At 40.9% G+C, this 12,585-nt stretch overlaps 1 protein-coding gene across 4 annotated transcripts; it reads left to right on the top strand.

The window, feature by feature from the left end:
- The first annotated feature begins 96 nt into the window (after positions 1-96).
- On the top strand, positions 97-10,475 carry dpf2 (double PHD fingers 2). Of its 4 annotated transcripts, none has more exons than XM_008276201.1 (12): positions 97-166; positions 2,488-2,648; positions 3,166-3,273; positions 4,542-4,720; positions 4,855-4,947; positions 5,035-5,113; positions 5,630-5,671; positions 7,584-7,721; positions 7,865-7,996; positions 8,118-8,230; positions 8,332-8,407; positions 10,046-10,149. In XM_008276201.1, exons 1-12 carry the CDS (start codon positions 135-137, stop codon positions 10,126-10,128), a joined length of 1,236 nt encoding a protein of 411 aa, XP_008274423.1. In that variant the 5' UTR covers positions 97-134; the 3' UTR covers positions 10,129-10,149. The 4 variants fall into 4 exon arrangements, with proteins under 4 accessions (XP_008274423.1, XP_008274422.1, XP_008274425.1 ...); XM_008276200.1 differs by having other exon boundaries at positions 8,326-8,407; XM_008276202.1 differs by lacking the exon at positions 97-166 and adding an exon at positions 197-356 and having other exon boundaries at positions 8,326-8,407.
- Positions 10,476-12,585: the final 2,110 nt, after the last annotated feature.

The following is a 12,585-nucleotide window of genomic DNA, read 5'->3' as shown; positions in this document are numbered from 1 at the left end:
AATAAAATCTCCAGCAGTGGCGCAGTGTCACCGCTAGGGGGCGCCAGGGTCGCTGTTCCTGCTCCGTCCGCCTACAAGTCCTGACAGAGGGCACACATTACCCGGCAGCCACTTTCCCCGTGTATTAAAGCAAGATGGCAGCTGTTGTTGAGAATGTTGTCAAACTGTAAGTGCTGGACTTTTCTACATACCTTCCACCTGCGCAGGTGACACACTCCTCGGTCACCTGCTAACGGCTGCGGAGTCTCCCAGCCGCCGGCTCCGTCGCTAGCTAGCTTAGCCACACTCTGAGTGACTTAGTGAGGTTAGCCGACGGTGTGGGACCGTCGTGTCTGTTCACATCCTGGAATGGAAGTGTAAGTTAGCAGACAACGCAGCTGACGTTTGTGAAACATGAAGTCTGTGTAGTAGAGCACGAGTCTGGGTAATTGTGAGTGCGTTTGTGTCGATGTTACGGTTAGTTGTCGTTTTGTCTTTGTAGCCGAACGACCGTCGCGGTGCTAACGTCAGTGGAGTGGAGCAGCTAGGCGGCTAACGAGCTAAAGAGTGTAATTGTGTCCAACGTTGTTAGCGCAGGCTGGAGGTCTGTGGCGACGAGTTTACAATGAATGAAACACTCGAGGACTTTCATCCCGACTCTCCGGGGTCACAGCCGCCGTAGCCACAACATACGGGAGTCTCTTACAGTAACTCTTTGGAAGTTTAATGTGTCGATGAGCTGAACCCGGCTGTGCGCAAACGTGCTTCCATTTCCGTTGTCTTGTTTCGTGTAGCTGCTGCGACCTGAACCCAAACCGTGGCTCATGTCAGACACTATTTACAGGCGTTTTATGGCGATTGGAAGCAGCTCGTGTGTCTCATGTAGCCAGGGAAACGTATAACAATATAAAACTCAGCTGACAACTAGCTAAATATTTAATTTGCCTCTAAAACTGTCCCTGTCTGCAGTGGTTGCTTTACCCAATAATTAAAAGCCATCAAAGGCATCTAAAGTATGGTGTCTTCAAGTCCATACATTCCTGATGAGAAGTTGGAAAACAAGGCTTAAACTAATGTAGAGAAGTAGTTATCAGGGTGAGGTGAGAAATAATTAGAATACACACAAAAATGAGTGCATCCAGACAAGGGCAACAGGTTAATGGAAAAAATGAGTGTGACTATGTACAGCTACAGATATGTGTAAAGAAAAAGTGGACCTAATTCAGTGCAAATTGTGAAGCTTCTGATGATACAGGAATAAATAGTGTTATTACCAAGAGTTACTGAAACATACACATGAGGGAGGTGGACGCAGTGGAAGAGAGAACCGTGTTGCTGGGATGAAATGTTGGCATGTCTTAGATATACGATGTTTCAGAGGTAAAAGGATTCATTATTTGCTGATTTAAATGATCATCAGGGTTAAGACCTGTGGGAAGAAACAGTGTTTGTGTCTGTGTAGGTGTTGCAGTGGTAGTTTAGTTAGAAACCGTAACTGTTTGGAAGAGAAGGGTGAGAATAGATGGTTTCCATTCTGTTCTTCACCAGCAGTCGAACAGTATTCAGAGCCAAAACTGACGCTGATTATTAGTAATCAAGTCGAGCGATAATCAGTAATTAGAACAGTTATACAGTCATTTGTCTTGGTGTCAAAATTTGGACTAACACCAACTCTGATGAACAACTTTATTTGAAATCCCTTTTGTTTATTTAGTAGAAAAAGAACCATAAAGTCCAGAAAGTATTAAACTTTTAGAGCATAGAATCAAATCATTTTGAAGGATTGTTGTTTTTTTCCCCTTAAAGAATCATTCAAACAGATTATCACAGTAGTTGTCGATTATTGTAATAGTTTATAGCTAATTTCTTAATTTATCAGCGTGGTTTTGTGGCCTTATGCAAACTGAAATAATGAGATCTTTCATTGATAATGTATGTTTGTGAGCTGCCACTTTTCGACTCCTACACAACTCCATAGTACATTCCTGCGTCGACGCTCAACTGCTCCAGTACAACTTATTTCTGTAGTTGTACTGGAAAGTGCTCCGGGGCGCCCTGACAGCCTCAATAGTTGCAGTTGTTGGATGACAAGACTGTTTGTTTTCATTCCCTCTGGATTCAAGACTTTGAAGAAGCAGTAGGATTTCTGTCATGAGCTTGCCTGTCTCACTTGGAGTACATTCAGCCCTCAGCGCTCCTGAAAGAGAACGCCACACTTTTGCCGTATATTTATGCTGAAAACACAACTCACTTGTGACTACCAAGCTCTTTGTTGTTGATGTACTAACAAAAGAGCATCTGCTGTTTCACTTTTCCCTAATTATTTAGTCTGAAGTACAACCACATTGTCTAACGACAGGCAACAGGCAGCGCAGCAGGGAAATACGAGTAGTTTCAAACTAAACTGAGACCGCACTGGTTTTTTGGAGTAGCTGCACCTGCTGCTTCTTGTCTTTCAGCCATAATAGACCTAATATCCAGCATCTGCCACTGGTTTTGTTTCATCAGGCTGGGAGAGCAGTACTACAGAGATGCCATGGAGCAGTGTCACAACTACAATGCCAGGCTGTGCGCTGAGAGGAGCGTTCGAATGCCGTTCCTCGACTCTCAGACCGGGGTGGCTCAGAGCAACTGCTATATTTGGATGGAAAAGAGACACAGAGGACCAGGTGAGAAACAAAACTGAAATGCCACTTAGGGCTTGACAATAAGTTCATTGAAAGATTGTAAAATTTTGAGAAGAGTTGTGTAAATGGTGACAATAATGATGCTAAGATTAAGTCTTATTAAAGCCAAATCACAGTCCATTGCTTATCAGAATACCTTAAAGGACCTAAAAACTACCTCACAGTTTTCAAAACAAATTGAACAAGTCTGGCATAATTTATCCTAACTTTAGCCAGTAACAGGGTGAACTTTTGGGAGGTAAACTACCCAAAATTTAGATATACACCAAGTATATTTAAAATTCCAAACAAACACGCTGCTGATGATCTAATCTGCTGGCAGCTGGTTGTGCTCGCTGGAATTTAAATGAGAATTTTAACAAGGCTCAAAAGGCCATCTTAAGGAAGCTATACCACAGTGTGTGGGTTTCTTCTACCTGTGTGTCAAAATTCTGACAAGTATCACTGAATTTAAATAGGCTCGGTGTTGTATAGATGGATTTCTCCTGTCGTCCCTCAGGCATGGCTCCAGGACAGCTGTACACTTACCCATCCAGGAGGTGGAGGAAGAAGCGAAGGTCTCACCCTCCAGAGGACCCCAGGCTTATCTTTCCTCCTGTCAAGTCAGGTACAACTGCTTCTGGCTCAGTTCAGCTCGTTTTCCATTTTACCATGTCAGCCTTTAGTACAGAAATAAAGGCTGTGCTCTCCACATGTTTAAGAAACACCGCAAGATTTGACACTCTGTGGTGATAAAAATATAATCGACAGATGCATTGCATTTTCTTTGATATGATAATTTATTAACAGGAGATGCTTCTGTTTGAATTTAATTTGGTTTGATCCACTGTAACTTTTTATACACCTGTATGCGTGGTTTAACGTTCTCCAGCTCGGTGCTGGGTTTGAAAATGGAACATGTCTATGGACAAATATTCTTACTTATTTGTTGTAGCTGCCACTAGCAGGAACAGGTCTGTATATGTGTGAATACAGTGGAACCATGCATTTTGTTTTTGTAAAGCAAACCAACTTTGTTAACAAATCCTTTGTCCAGCTTTAGCTCAGTGAAGTGTCAGTGCAACTTTGAGAAAGCATTGCAATGAATAGGCTGTTGTTTTAGAGTTCATATCATTGTCACAATCCCGTGGACTCATTTGGCAGTTGTTTGACAACAGTAGGTTGTTAATGATGCTCACGCTGTTCAGAGACTAACAAACGTTGGAACGATGGGTGCACTAAATATTCTTTATGGGCGTGATAGGGTGTGTAGATTACCTCATGTTTGATAGCGGCTCTTTTGTTTTACTATACACAGTGCAATTTCATCTTTACTCTTGTTTTTACACAGTGCATAATCACTTGTATTTGATCTTTATTCTATATATTTTTTTTTGTAATGACTTTATTTTCTTGTGTTGACTCGATACTCTCTGTTCGATCATGCTGCTAATGCTAAGTGCTGCTAACCTGCCTTTCATTGTTATTTCACAATAACAATAAAGATGAATTCTATTCTACACAATGCATTTTCCACCATTTTGACCCTTCAAGTTAACGTGAGGATTCACATGTAGAAACGATTAGATTTGCATTCTTGTTTTCCTCAAATGGGTTGCGATATGCACCACAGCTGTCATCCATCTGGCTGCTAGCATACACGCTACATGTAGGCTATTTTTAGAATCTTATACCACCAAACTGTCTGTAGTATTTTTTTAGGTATCCAATCAGTCATTCCTTTAAGCCTCAAACACATTTCAGACCCAGAAATGTTCCTTCATTTCAGCCATGTGCGTGGACAATTGTATGCATCAGAAATGAGAAACGCCTAGTATTCTATCTCGTGGTTTGCCTTTGTGATTATATTTTGACTCGACTGCGTTCTGTTCACAGAGATAGATTTAGGACTGAAGAAGGATGCTCTGTTGTCATCGGATGGCAGCAGCCTGGAGGCCCTGCTGAAAGGGGACTCTCTGGACAAGCGGGCGGCCACAGATCTCCGAGGGTCCGAGGAGGATTCAAACATGAGTGATTACACCGGAAACCTGAACCCTGCAGCCCGGATTAGAAAGGTTCTTGTTTTTATTGAGCTTTTGTGTAAAATATGAGAGTGCTGCAGGCAGAAAAGTGAAATGAGTCATAAGATATGTCTGGACTTATGTTTCTTTTCTTTTTTAAAATTCACTTTTCTTTGCTGTCAACACAGAGAATCCTCGAGCCAGATGACTTCCTGGACGACCTTGACGATGAAGACTATGAGGAAGACACGCCTAAAAGAAGAGGCAAAGGGAAGGGGAAGGTAATCAAGTGCTGTTAATAGAGTACATCGCTCTCTCGTGTGTGCGTGTTTTTCCAGCCCGTCTGTTGACTCTAATAATGTCCACAGGGCCGAGGAGTGGGCGGCAGCAGGAAGAAGCTGGACACAGCTGCACTGGAGGACAGAGACAAGCCGTACGCCTGTGATAGTGAGTCCTGATGGGCGAGAGTAGAGCATGTGAACTCAAGGCGGAGCACAGACAGATGTTATTCACTGTAATGTTTATAATATAATCAAGCAAGACCTGAGTCCTCACTCTCTAGCTGCTTTCTTCTCATCCTCTCCTCTTTCTCTTAATGTTCTCCAGTATTTCCATCTTCTCTATTCTCTTTCACTCCTCAAATCTGACTTTTATCTTGCTTAGTCTGAGCTTAGCTGTCTTTATGATATCACGCTTTTCTTTAACTTGCATTTTAAATCTGTCCACGGGCGTGAGGGGAGGAAATGTTTCTTCCACTTCCTTGGTGTTGTCAGACTGCATATCTGTACTGCTTGATGTATTTTTCCTCTTTTTTTTTTTTTTTTTAAAGAAGCATTTTCACTTTCAGCTGCAGTTGTCTGTAGGGCATTGCTGACTGACCGAGTGTTCTTCTGGTCGGTCTATGAGCCTATTTCTCTGAGTCTCTGTCTGTGCTCTCTCTTCTCCTTCTCTTCTCTCTTTCAGACACTATCAAACAAAAGCATATTTCAAAACCTTCTGAAAGAGGTATATTTCTCTTCATTTCATTTCAGTCCAGTCTGCCTTTGTCCTTTGTCTTCACTGCCTGATTTTTTTTTCTCTCCCTGTGTTACCAAGTAGATGTGCTCTTTGCGTAGCTCTGTTCATTTTCCGACACAGTTTTCTTAATGTGATTAACTAGATTTGGAAAAGGTCAGTAGCATGTTATTATACACCTCAATTAAACTGTAGTCTGTAATCAGGCACGTATATGAGTCATCTCAGCTTATGCAAGATAAGCTTTTTCTCCTCTCAATCTGGCCCTCCTAGGCCCTTAGATTTAGATAAGCTAGACGTTGGATCCTTCTGCTGTTTTTTTCCCCCCTCTGTGCTTTTTCTTTTGTCTTGCTACTTAATGCGTGCAGTTTGACTGCATTACAGTTTTGTTCCTTGCTCTTTTCCTCTTCACCACCTCTGCACCTTGTGAAGTTTCATTCCACGTTCCATGTTTTAAGCGTGCCTCTGCTTGAGTTTTGAGTCAGTTTGATGTCTGCTTGACCTTTTGGGGGAATAATTTTTAAAAGTTTCTGCCACTGTAAAGAAAAAAGAAAAATCACTTGGCATGTAACTAATTGTGTCTTTGGTTCAGATGTTTCCCCAAACAATAATTAGTCTTTTAGACGGCAGTTGAGGAGACAGGCTTACTTGGCTTTTGAGGAAATGAAAATTAGAGAAAGTATGGAAGTGAAAGAAGAAGTACTATCTTTGAGTGTTATCTTATGACAAACATCACACCCCCTGTGACAACACAGTGGCTTCTTTGTTCTCCTTACAGTCAGAAAATCCTTCTTACACAATCCCACTGGCTCCTCTTACAACACACATTCGTAGAATATGATTCAAACCAGAAACATTATTATTCTAGTAAAGTTTAGGGCTCTTTCGTGTCATATTTTAGGGGAAGTAAGACCATACCATTGTATTTCATATTTTATTTATACCTAATTTATTCTCTAGTCAAACCCTATGTGCTCCTCAAGCACTCGTCTGAAACTGAGAAAGTTAATACCTCTGTTATAAAGATTGTAGCTCAGATAACAAACATTTAATTTACTAACAGCAGATATGTGGCCGCATGAGTGACTGAGATGTTATCGCAACGCTGTGCTTCTACCGAAAAGGATGTGATGACGCTTGTCTCAAAATATCGCCTCCGAGCCGAGCATGTTTTTCGTTTTCCCCCAAACGGCTTCATCATTCTTCATCTTTCACTCTAATTTCATGGCCAGTGTACCATGTCATTGTGCCGATTTTTGATTTCCAACAAAAAGCGGGAGACCACAGGAGCCTGGTGGGTTCTGAAGTGATTTCCCTTCTGCCCCACACATCATCATTTTACCACATATAAGCAGCTGAAGTCTATTCAATCATCATATGAGAGCAGATGTTGCGCAGATTGAATTTTCTGTCTGGTTCTGTTTGCCTGTGCGGCCTTTCAAGTCCGTGTAGATATTTGCTTTTAAATCTTTACAGGCAATTACATCTTGGCTGTTGCTACCTGTAAAAATATTGACACATTACTTATTTGAATGTTTTCCAACTACAAGAGGTAAATGTTTGAACAGACTCTGCTCATGTAGGGAGTATTAGGCTGTAAGGCTTTATTACAGGAAGGCTCTCTGAAATCCTTCTGTCATCATAAACGATACCATTAACAGACAAAATCTGAAAACCTGGACAACAGACGTGATCCAGTAATAGAAAGGGTTTCTATCACCCTCAGCACTACTGATAGTATTTCTTGATCAGAAGTAAAATGACCCACGATAGCACCCAAAAGAATAATTTCCATGAGTCACCCCATCCCCCTTTCACTGCTGACTGTGTGCAACATTGACTTGACTTGTTTGTTCTTTGTTTTCATATTCATCCATGTTGTGTTTCGTGGTTTTGGTGGCAGTCTGTGGGAAGCGCTACAAGAACCGTCCTGGCCTGAGCTACCACTACGCCCACTCCCACCTGGCTGAGGAGGAGGGTGACGAGAAGGAAGACATGGAAATCAACGAGCCTGCCCTGCCGCTGCCCGAGGAGCCGAAAAGTGAGTTACAAGAACTCAAGGTTGAATCAGAGATTTCATCAATAATAATAAGCTGGAGTCGGTGCACAACTGGACAGTCAGTGCTTGACTTTTGAGTAACTAAACACTGAGACACTCTGGGTGTTTTTAATCTTCCTTCTCAGCTCCCAAGAAAGGTCCAGATGGTCTTGCGTTGCCTAATAATTACTGTGATTTCTGCCTGGGAGACTCCAAAACTAATCACAAGACTGGCCAGTCAGAAGAGCTGGTGTCCTGCTCCGACTGTGGACGCTCAGGTACATCCTATGTATGAATGCTGAAATGCACGAACAACAGGAGAAAAACTATTTATGTATTAATGAAAATGGGAATATTTTGGCCAAGTATGGAGTGTTTGAACCTTCTTCCTTGGTGCAGGCCACCCGTCCTGCCTGCAGTTCACTCCTGTGATGATGGCTGCTGTGAAGACGTACCGCTGGCAGTGCATAGAGTGCAAGTGCTGCAACATGTGCGGCACCTCAGAGAATGACGTGAGTTTACCTGCATTTAGATGTTACATAGTAAACACTGGGTGTTTTTACAGATGATTGTAGTGTCCATTGTTTTTTCTTCCCATTTTTTCAAGGATCAGCTTCTGTTTTGTGATGACTGCGATAGAGGCTATCACATGTACTGTCTCAACCCCCCGATGTCTGAACCTCCAGAGGGTGAGTCCACTGTATCTATACTTGATGTATCTGAGAGAGCGTGACTTCATATGTTGGGTAAAAACGCACAGTATGGACCCAAAATGAACACTGACCAACTTTTCATGTGTGTCAGGATCAACTTTTACAGTTCAGTTTGAGAATGTTCCATAAAAATACATCTCACATGTTTTTAGGCTGTAGTACTTTTAGTATTTAGTCCAGTGAATGTGCACGTGAAAAGCTTTGTATTTTGTGGCTGCACCTTCCACTGGTGCTTCACTTTAGGAGTAAGCATAATAATATGTAAATTAGACTGCAGGAGAGACCAAATGTTCTCTGCAGTTTGTTGAAAAAAACAAAAAAGCAAAATCATTTTTGGCAAAAATGCATTAAAATATTAGTTGTCAGCAAGAGAGCAAGGACTGTGTACTTTATAAAACTATAAATATCCCACATTTTTTGTAACTTTTCAAGGACAAGTAAAGGAGAAAGAATACCTGCACTCTCAGTCTTCCACCCACTGAGCCAAGCTGGTCCAACATTTATCAAACCCACCTTGACTAAAAGTCAGACAACTCTGGAAGTTCTCAGCTTGTGTTGCTGAAAACCACTCAAGTACCTGCACTAAATGTAGTTGATGCTTCCTCGAGGAAGAGTTTTCTGTAATATATCTTAATTTAGAATAATAAACATGTTTTTTCCTCAAATCCTTCTTGTCATTGACCAGAAGAAGCTGAAGGTCCTCGTGTTTATTGTAGAGGAATAGTCCAACACTTGCAGCATTATTGTTTAAGTTAAGTTAATTTAATAGTAGTAGTGTTAGTTGTGGTGTAGGTTAGCTTGATAGGAGTTAAGAGTAAGATTAGATTTGACAGTTTTTGATGCTTTATTATGTGCACATTTCATTCTGTGCCAAAAAACTATTGAGATTCAGTATTCTTGTTTCTTCCTGTGTCCGTTAGAGGGCTTCACTGTACTTCAGGCTCATGAGGTTACTAGTTTAACCCTTTCAGCAGTGTAGCCCGCTATACCGGGCTGGCATTACGACTCCCGTTCAACACTGCAGACCGGTACAGCAGGCTCCGGTTTATGGCCACTTTCTGTTACATTCATTTTGATTGTCTATCAGTGGGAATCCTTGCATGAGAACAAGTGATTCAGTCATGAAATAAATTATCCAAATAAAGTAAAATGATGTCGTTTGACCCCAAAAATCACCAGAAGGCAGGATTTTTGCTACCTCGTTTCCAAAATGTTTATAAGCGATCAAAACTAACTAATTACAAGACTTTGGCTGATTTCTCAATATATAAGAACTGATAATTAATTGCATATATTCCTAGTAATTATGAAGTTTACCTTTTCTTTTTCACACATGTATTTCACCTGTATGTATATGACAACAGTAAACTTCCATATATGTTTAACTTGTCTAGTTTTGATTGATTCCAGATATGTAATGATGTGAAGTCTACTAAAGAATTTGAGTGATTAATCAAAACCATATCTGATCTTGAATTTCAAGCAGTTACTTAGTGTTGAAGTGTATAAGGAATACACATTTACTAAGTGCTGAAAGGGTTAAAATGTTGCTAAAGACGGTGCAACAATGGCTCTAAATGTCACGTTTTTTTTCTTTGTCATCTTTGCATCCAGGGAGCTGGAGCTGTCATCTATGTCTGGCCCTTTTGAAAGACAAGGCATCCATATACCAGAACCAGAACGCCCCGCCGTCGTGATGGCTGCTCTGCCCTGCACACACTCATCGCCCAACCGTCCCGCAGCACTATGGTTTACCCTTAAAGATCGATGTTAAGCTCCCCTGACAAGCTGACCTCGGAGGGAGTGTGTTCTGGACAGACTAATTGTGAAAAGGGAAGTATGCTCTACCGGACTGGCCTCAGTTAGCCTCCGATATGACTGTTACACAGTTCCAACCTCAGATTCTGTCCCATAGATTTTTATTTTCACTTCCTTGCCACATAGCCAATTTGAGCAGTACTAATTTTAAACAACATAGACCGCAGCCAAAACATCACCTCCTGTTCAGCTTTTTTACACATTCAAAGTTGCTAAAACCTCGTCTCTCTATCTTGCAAAGTACTGATTTTATGACTAGAGCAGAAATAGAGCTCACTGAAATCAAATAGCATGCCAATGCTTGCTCATAGTAAAAAATAAGACATTTTATAATATTTATATATTTCTATGGTATATAATAGTGTTAAGTATGTACAAATTGGAAAAAGAGTGGTCATGTAATGGTCTTTTTTTTTTTTTTTTATTAGTGCCCATCTCATTATTGTGGGAAAAATCCACAACCACATGTTCTTTTATGGCACTGCTGATATTTGGTGATTCATTTGATAGAGTCAAAGGGATTTGCTGAGACTGTAAATGATTTTCCATCTCTTCCACTGCCACTGGCTGCACGCCGGCTCGCAGAGAAACTAACAAAAAAAAACAGGAACTATGAATAGAAATCCTGAGATGCACAAGTGGCTCCAAAGGCTGATGGGTTTCAGGGATGGCAGGTTAGACTCTAGTCTAGTTGTTGACTCTCGTGGTGCCGCCGGTTAATCGAGCTGCACACGGAGCTCAAGATGACGCATGAAGACATACAAACGTCCATGTTTCGTTCAGGCTGAACTCTCAGCTCTTCACTCTGGTGCAGCAACACAAAGCAGGCTTCATGTTGACACACACACAACTCTCCCCTGTTTGATGAATGTGTGACAAAGTTCTGATAATTCCAGTCAAAAACCCATCATATTTGCATTATCAGCCAGGTAAAGGGATAATCGCTGTGTTCTAGCAGTTTGCTGATCATGCACCATATCCAGTGTCTGTTGATGTTGTGACACCACTAGATTATTTTAATGCAATTGAGGACTATGTGGCCTCACAGATGGTCACTTACTGACAATGTAAAAGCAATATAAGAGCTCCTGTAGGACGCTGTAATGACAGGGACTCATAGCAGAGTGTGTTTAGGCTCTGTTGGCCGACAATGTGCGATACTGTAAATTTTCTATATCAGAAAATGCTCTAACAGATAGTGGACTGTGGCAGCAATTGTGGATGGTTCCATATTGTAGAAAAGAGATTTTTAATGTGTATATGTATAGTCCTGGGGAGACGGCTCTTTTTGTCACTGCTTTCATAGTTTTTATTATGCAATGGTTTCCTTCTGTGGCAAGGCTGAAGACAAGTCTGGCTGAACTGCTGAAGCAGTTACTTTACCTCAAACAGAAACAGTATTTAAAGGGTTGAAACATGCTGTAGATAGATGGGACAAAGGCAGAGGGATAAATAGTAATGACAGCTGCAGTGTCTGCTTCAATAACTGCATATTCTACAGGTAAACAAGTGCATGTTCAGTAATTGTCTGCACTCTCATATGCTACGTAGTTGTCTCAGCGTTAGGTCGGCAAAGGTGTTGGGAAGCGGTGTAATATAAATTAACCATGCTATCATGTCGTTTCAATAGCCAACTAACAATTACTAAAGCATTACACAAGTATAACTTGGTTTATTTTCTCATCACGTTTTAAACTTACCGTTTTATCTAGACAGTGGCTTCTAGAATATTTTTTGCTGGTTGTTTTTGTATTCATCAGCGATGTTTGCGTACCTGAGGTGTGGGACGTTTTGGGGCTTAAGTGGAAGTTGCTTTCTCATTAATCCTGTGATCACCCGAGCTGCTCTCTTCCAAAGCTCAAAACAAGAAGCAAAGTCCTTAATGTGATTAAGGGGCTAACACTCAATCTTTGACTATTCAACTTTCAAACTCACATAAAATAGAAGTTCACCTTCTGTTGTCATATCACAATTATGTCATTGTTTTAAAATATCAGATTTTTTTTTTCTGGTTTCCAGCTTTGGGAGAGAATTGTTCATTGCAAATAATATTTAAATCAGGATCATAGGTTTACATGGTAGGTGAATTCTCTTAGGGTGGACTTTCATTTGGATTGTGATGGAATGTTTTATTGTACGAAAATTGTCTTCAGGAAAATAAAATACTAGGCACTATAACCTGCTGTTGTGTTGTTGTTTTTATTACTGTATTGCATTCAGTGATTAGTGGAGGCTGGGGAAATAAAAACGTCATTGTTTTAATAGTTACTTACAGACATTTTGCCCTAAACATGTCTCCACGATTCACTTTAAAAATGTGCTTTGAGATTAAATGA

Source organism: Stegastes partitus, unplaced genomic scaffold, assembly GCF_000690725.1.
Source record: "Stegastes partitus isolate 25-593 unplaced genomic scaffold, Stegastes_partitus-1.0.2 Scaffold67, whole genome shotgun sequence".
Classification (NCBI taxonomy): Eukaryota; Metazoa; Chordata; class Actinopteri; family Pomacentridae; genus Stegastes; species Stegastes partitus.
Note: the sequence above shows the minus strand (reverse complement) of the source record. Positions and strands in the feature narration are given on the sequence as shown.